The 7,478-nt window shown below is 38.5% G+C and overlaps 1 protein-coding gene across 1 annotated transcript; it reads left to right on the top strand.

The window, feature by feature from the left end:
* Positions 1-1,205: 1,205 nt before the first annotated feature.
* On the top strand, positions 1,206-6,909 carry LOC114033251 (dedicator of cytokinesis protein 9-like; the record flags this gene model as incomplete). The annotated part of the gene is made up of 5 exons (XM_027848701.1): positions 1,206-1,270; positions 5,325-5,404; positions 5,493-5,680; positions 5,819-5,884; positions 6,835-6,909. Coding segments are annotated over 5 exons (474 nt in total), but the record flags the coding sequence as incomplete, so codon positions are not given.
* Positions 6,910-7,478: the final 569 nt, after the last annotated feature.

Raw genomic sequence — 7,478 nt, 5'->3', positions numbered from 1 at the left:
ATGTAGAAGCTGCTAAATCTTGTGTTATCCTGATTGTGTTTCCACAATCCTTGAAGTGTTTCTTTCTGGCTGCTTGTAATATTTTCTCCTTGACCTGGGAACACTGGAATTTGGCTACAATATTCCTAGGAGTTTTCCTTTGGGGATCTCTTTCAGGAAGAGATTGGTGGATTCTTTCAATTTCTGTTTTGCCCTCTGGTTCTAAAATATCAGGACAGTTTTCCTTGATAATTTCTTGAAAGATGATGTCTAGGCTCTTTTTTTGATCTTGGCTTTCAGATAGTCCAATAATTTTTAAATTCTCTCTCCTGGATCTATTTTCCAGGTCCGTTGTTTTTCCAGTGAGATATTTCACATTGTTTTCTAATTTTTCATTCTTTTGGATTTGTTTTACAGTGTCTTGATTTCTCATAAAGTCACTAGCTTCCAATTGCTGTATTCTAATTTTTAAGGAAGTATTTTCTTCAGTAAGCTTTTGGACTTCTTTTTCCATTTGGCCAATTTTTCTTTTTAGGGCATTCTTCTCCTCATTGGCTTTTTGGACCTCTTTTGCCATTTGGGTTAGGCTATTTTTTTAAGGTGTTACTTTCTTCAGTATTTTTGGGGGTCTCCTTTAGCAAGCTGTTGACTTGTTTTTCATGATTTTCTTGCATCACTCTCAGTTTTTCCTCTACTTTTCTTACTTGCTTCTCAAAATCCCTTTTGAGCTCTTCCGAGGCCTGGGACTGATTCATATTTTTCTTGAAGGGTTTGGATGTAGGAGCTTTAGCTTTGTTGTCTTTTTCTGGTTGTATGTTTTGATCTTTGTCACCAAAGTAAGATAATATAGTCTGACTCTTTTTGCGCTGCTTGCTTATGACCCCAACCAATTACTTGAGTTTTAAACTCTTTGTTAAGGTAGGAGTCTGTTTCCAATGTGGAGAATGTACTGTCCCAAGCTTCAGGGGTTTGTACATCTGTTTTCAGAGGTACCTCTAGGGACCTGAAAAGTGTCAGTTCTTCCAAGGTGGTGTGATGAGGGGTGAGGTATTTCCTCTCCACCGCCACAACAAGCTCCACCATGCCAGCACTCCTCTTTGCCCCAGGACCAACCCTCAGAACTGTGACCCAGATCCAAGCACTGGTAAAGCAAGAGATTCCTGCCTGAGTTCTGGCAAAGAGATCCCTACAATCCCCCTCTGATCAGCCACTCGATTCGCCCTCAGTCTGTGGGCCAGAAGCTCGGAAAAAGCCGCAGCCCCGGGCCGTGCTGGAGACTTGCACCTGAGACGTAGCTCCTTCTCTCACCGCAGTCACAGACTTTTCCCACTGACTTTCCAAGTTGTTTTTGGCGTTCCTGGGTTAAGAAGTCTGGAAACCGCCACAGCTGCCTGTGATTCAGTTCTCTGAGGCCTGCTCCATGTTTGTTGCGGCCTGTGCACCCACACCACACTGTGTTCCTCTCCCCGCCTGGCACAATATACCTTTCTGATAGGCCGTCCAGGCTTTCTTGGGCTGGAAATTTGTTTCACTTTGTCTTTTTGTGGGTTCTGCTGCTTTAGAATTTGTTTAGAGCCATTTTTATAGGTATTTGGAGGGGTTTGGGAGAGAGCTCAAGACAGTTACTGCTTTCCCTCTGCCATCTTGGCTCCGCCCCCCAAAAGCAATTGTTAATAGTTGAACATGGGTATCACAAGAGACATTGGCATAACAGCAGGAGAAAAGGATTGCTTCTTGTCTCCACATTCCTTTACAATTTTGACCCTAATTTCCATCTTAATACATCCATGTTTATGTACCATTCCTACCCAGAGAGGAAGTGTAAGGTGTAATACTATATGAAATTTTTCTTCTATCCTATCCTCCCTTTCATTCTCTCTCGTTCTCGTTCTCCCTCCCTTTCTCTTGCATAGGTAGGTGGTGTCAGATTCTGGGGGGCCTTGAATACCAGTCAAGAGAGCCTAAGCCTCACTCAGTGGGCAATAAAGAATATTTGAGCAGAAGAATAACATGACCATATTTGTGCATAAAGAAAATTATTCTGGCAGTGGTCTTTAAAATGGATAAAGCAATTGGATATGGGAAGACCTCTTAGAGAGCATTTTAAAATAGGCTAAAAATAGTACAGACATAAATTTGCTGCTTCTTTAAGACTTACAAAGTGCTTTTCTCACAGCAGTCCTATAAGAGAGTTGGATAGGTATGAATCAATCAATCAATAAACATTAGGGATACAAAGAAAGAAAAGAATGTGTTCCCTACTCAAAGAGTTTATATTCTAACTATGGAGACATCATTTATATAAATAGTTTTGCCTTAAAAAGGTGAGGCAAAGGGCAGTTAGGTGGCACAGTGGATAGAGCACTTGTCCTGAAATGAGAAGGACCTGAGTTCAAATCCAGGCTCAGATATTTACTAGTTGTGTGACCCTGGGCAAGTCACTTAACTCCATTGTATAAATGAATGAATAAATAAATAAATAAACAGTAGTTGGAAGATAATCTTAGGGGGAAAGGCATCTAGGGAGACTGGGCAAAGACTCCTGTAGGCATTACACGGCAGTAGTAATTTCATCTCCACTGAAGAGTACTATTGACATTTACATAGCTAGATCCAAACCCGTGTAATTTTCCTTTATGGGTTTGTGATGTTATCATCAAATCCTTACCCACTGCTCCCATCCTGTCTTAATCCTATAGAAAACCAGATAGCTCCTAAGCTGCAGTCTCCATAATAAGAATTTTTTCGTGAAATATTAACTTACCTTAATTCCATGTCATTGACTTGTAGGACTAAGAACACCTCTGTGTTCACATGTAAAATGCTATCTGTATTTGCATGCATTTGTGAACGTCAAATCCATGATGAAACTCTCTGATACATATATTCAGTGATCAGTTAAGACAAAAGAAGCTCCAATTACCTGAGGTGGTTTAAATTGGTATCTTCTATTTTCCCTCTTTTTTAAACAATAGCTTCTAAAGAGTGTATTTCCTTTTAGGACAGCTGTGCAATTTGCTTTAAAAAAAAAAAAAAACAAAAAACTGGCCAAAGTGGCCAGTTTGCTACTTTTCTGAGCTGTGGGACTACACAGGAAATAGAAGAGGAGAAAGAGGCTGAAAAAACAAATGAACAAAAATATAGAACGTGCTTTGGATGGTTTCAGAGTTGCTTTTCCACTTCTGTATTGGGTCAGCCAGGATGTGTGGTTAGTGGGAGTGTAGAAAATACTATTTTTCCTTAGAAAGGAGTTGCATCTGTGTGACCTCAGGACCAGGGCTGCAAAAACAGTTTTGTTTTGTTTTTTACTTGTAATTAGGTATCTTATGCCCCAGACAGGTAGTTTATTGCAAGTGTGTTCAGACAATGCAATGTTAACGTGTAATTTTACTTTGTAGGATTAGTTAGGATTTTTGAGTGCCCGGTTGTTGGCATCAGAAAGGTAGGAATACCTACTATTGAGATAGAAGATGGGGCCCAGTACTGGGGAAATTTATCTCCTTTGATGATAACAGCCTACTTTATGCTGTTTTTATGTTGCTTTTGAAATATCGAGGAGTTCAAAACACCAGTGCTTCTTTTGCGTAACTTATGTCTAACAAAACATGTTTGAAAAGCTAGTCCATAAAATTGGGAAATATGCCCCAAATTTGAACATTTTCGAATATGTTTTGTATACAAACTGAAAGCTAATTTTTTTAAGGTTTCGTAGAAATATTATTTCTCTCTCTGTCTCTCACTCTCTCCCTCCTTCTCCATGTCCCCTCCCTCACTGTCCGTATTTACACAAGGTCCCGTACCAACATGAATAACTTACATTGTATAACTCAGTACTATATAGTTCTAAAGCACTTACAGCGATTACTCATTTCTAGCAATGGCAGCTATCTAAAACAGAGCCAGAAATGCAGAAGTAAAGCTGAAAAGGCCCCTGGACGTAAAGGAAAATACCAAAATACCTGTCACAAGGCCTACACAGAAGGAGGAGTTTTTGGTCACCCTTAAGTCTATTGACTTAGATTTCTAAGTAATGTAAAACAGGACATGCTCACGTTGGAGAGAGGAAACAGAAGAGATTCTACTACCATGGGCACCCCCTCATCTAGAACCTCATCACTTCTCCTCTGGACCTTTGCCTGAGCTTCCTAATGTCTCTCCCCTTTCTGCTCCTTCCTTCTCCCGGTTGTCCAAGTCGTCCCCAAAGCACAGGTCACTCTCCAGAAGCTCTTCAGTGTCTCAGACAGAAACTCTCTTGTTTGACATTTAAAGCCCTTCATACCTGGCTGCCTCCTGGCTTCCAAGTAGATTACCCGTTACTCCCCTTCTTGAACTCTTTGCTCCAGCTCAACTGGTTAAGAAGATACCATCTGGTCGTCGGACTTTTTAAACAACATATTTGTTCCTCGCAAACAATGCTCTCCCTTCCATCTCTGTAGCTTTGCCTCCCAAGCCCCACCCGCCTCATACCTTGAAAACAACCTCACCTCACTGCCTTGTTAGAATGACTAGTTTCCTTCAAAAACTTAAATCAAGCATCACCTCTTTACACAAGGCCTTTCCTGTTTGCTCTAGCTGCTACTACCTTCTCTTTGAATTTACCTGGTATTATCTTGTATTTCCTATACTTATATTTATTATATATAGGAAATACCTGTGTTTCCTTTACATATTCCTTTATGTGTTACTATATATATTTTCTATGAAATATATAAATATGTATAAAGTATGTTATAACATATAAATGTTATATATAATATAACATGTATACTATGTAATACTATATATGTTATATAAAAATATATAACATAAAATATATGATTTCCTTTATATATACATACATACACACACACATATATGTTTGTGTGTGTGTATATATATATATACATACACATGTTGTTCCTATTTGTTTGTGTTTATGTTTTTCCTCTCAGAACATAATTTCTTTCAGGGTAGGGATTATTTCATCTTTGTCTTTGTATTCAATTGGTTAGCACACTTCCTGGTGCAGAATAGCCATTCACTAAATTCTTGTTGATTAATTTGGTTTATGAATAAGGGAAGTATGTCACATATTTTAGGAAGCTGCGTATAAAGTGGTGAAAATAAAAATATCAGTGTTTTATGGGCTACGGCACCTCTGGGGAATTCACTTGTCGTTCTCTGATAGTGCCAGTTAAGTCAGATGTTAATAGACTTGTAATTCTTTTCTCACAGTCATTGGAAAAGTAGATGAGTAGTTTTGATTCTAAATTGATACTTTTCCATATGTGTTCACCTATTCTTTTCAGGGTCAGCTTTAGAATTCACCTTTTAAATTTTGCATTTTCTCTTATTCTCTTCTGTAGGCCTGAGAAGATGGCCAAATTACCTGTTATTTTAGGCAACCTAGACATTACAATCGATAATGTTTCTTCAGACTTTCCTAGTAAGTATACATTCTGTGTCATAACTGGACGCTTTTTGGGTCAGTTTGGTTTTCACTTCAATCTTGTTTGTTTCTAATATATTTTCAGATTATGTTAATTCATCATACATTCCCATGAAACAGTTTGAACACAGTACCAAAACCCTAGTCACGTTTGAAATAGAGGAATTTGTTCCCTGCATACCAAAACACACTCAGCCTTTCACCATCTACAATAATCACCTTTATGTTTATCCCAAGTCTTTGAAATATGACAGTCAAAAGTCTTTTGCAAAGGTGAGTGAAAAGATACTATTACTGAATTCTCACTCTGGATTCCAAAGTCGCTTTTCAGATTTGGGCTTCCTGGTAATCTTTCTTCTTAACAAATATGGCATCTGAGTCCCTGTGTTTGTTGTTGTTGTTCTCTTGTAGGCCAGGAATATTGCAATTTGCATTGAGTTCAAAGATTCAGATGAAGAGGATTCTCAGCCCCTTAAGGTTTGTTTGTTTTTTGTTTTTTTTTTTTTAATATATTCGATCATATGAGAGGGACTTGAATGCTTATTCATTCTAACCTTGTCGTTTTAAAGATGAAGTAATTGAGGCCCGGGAAAATTCCCTATTTCACACAGCTGGTAAATGGATAAGATGGGATTCCTAATTAGGTACTTGGATCTCAAATCTAGTACTCTTTGTTTCACCGTACCACATAATAATAGTTGTTCTTTTTTCCTTCAAACTTCCTTTATAAATAAAAAGAGATAAAGCAGAGAAAGAGAACCCCAGATTAGTTTTTTGCCAATAAACAACAAGACAAAAATGTTAAATAAAATGTTAATGAAGAAACCACAGAAATATCTCCAAAAATTATTCATTATGTAATATTTTGTCACATCCATATATCATAATCATAATTCATAACTCATATAATCAGCCATTTCCCAGTTGTTTCCTCACACCAACCCTATGGACGATGGTAGTATGAGGATCATTATCTTCTTTTTGCAGATGAGGATAATAAGGCTCAGGTTAAATGAGTTGCCCAGGTTTATGTAGCTAGTAAGTTTCAGATGCAGAATTCAAATCTAAATCGTTTTTCTACCGGATCCATTTCCAGTTTTCTGTCCTACAAAGTAGCCTTTGGGATAGGGAAGGGTCTCTTGAGGCTAGAAGGGAAGGGGTGGTGCTGAAGAAATAAGGGAGGGTTTGGGGGTTCTGCAGTGTCTTCACCACTCATCCTGGGAAGACCTGGAGTGGGAAGGAAGGGGAGGGGAAAGGGTACACTGGTAGCAAGGCCAGCCTTCCTCGGAGTAAAGGAAGTGTTGAGAAGGAGCCTTGACCCCAAGTTACTGGAGCCTCATTTTTAAGACAATATGAGGAATTTGGGGTTTTTATGACTCCCCCCATACACTTACATACCAATGCCCCCTTTCCTTCACCCATCTTAGGTGAAGGCTGTCATCAAAGCCCTTCAGCCAGTCATCTGGCATGATATGGCCCATCAGCCGGCTCGTGTCCACTTAGTATGGAGTTGGGAATGCTCTATTATGAATGAAGCAAGGCTTTCTGAACTCAAGTGCAAACATGAAAAATGCCGGAGGCTTCAAGTGATAGAGTCTGTTAGAGGACAATTACTGTCCAATTTTGTCCTAGACTCTGTGTGAAGAAAATGTATATTATTACATGTATTTGACATCCATATAATTACATAATTTAATCTATTTTGATAGGAGTTCCTCCATGGGAGGATACATACAAATAAAACACATACACCTATATATGTATGTGTGCATATGTATATATTTATATTTTAATGTGTACATCTACATAGATAATGAAAGTAAATATTCAGAAGTAAAAAAGTAAAAATAAAAGTAAAATTAGCTCACTTCAAATTTAGCCCATTTTCAGGTGGGTAGGAGGCACAGTGGATAGAACACTGGACTTGGAGTCAGAAGACCTGAATTCAAATCTAGCCGTATGACACCGGATAAGTTGTTCAAGCTGTCTGCTTCAATTTCCTCATCTGCAAAATGGAGATAATAATAACTGTTCCCCTCCACCTGCCATCCTGGGGTAGTTGTAAGGATCA

Source organism: Vombatus ursinus, unplaced genomic scaffold, assembly GCF_900497805.2.
Source record: "Vombatus ursinus unplaced genomic scaffold, bare-nosed wombat genome assembly UNPS02006861.1, whole genome shotgun sequence".
Lineage (NCBI taxonomy): Eukaryota > Metazoa > Chordata > Mammalia > Diprotodontia > Vombatidae > Vombatus > Vombatus ursinus.
This window is presented reverse-complemented; position numbering and strand designations above follow the sequence as displayed.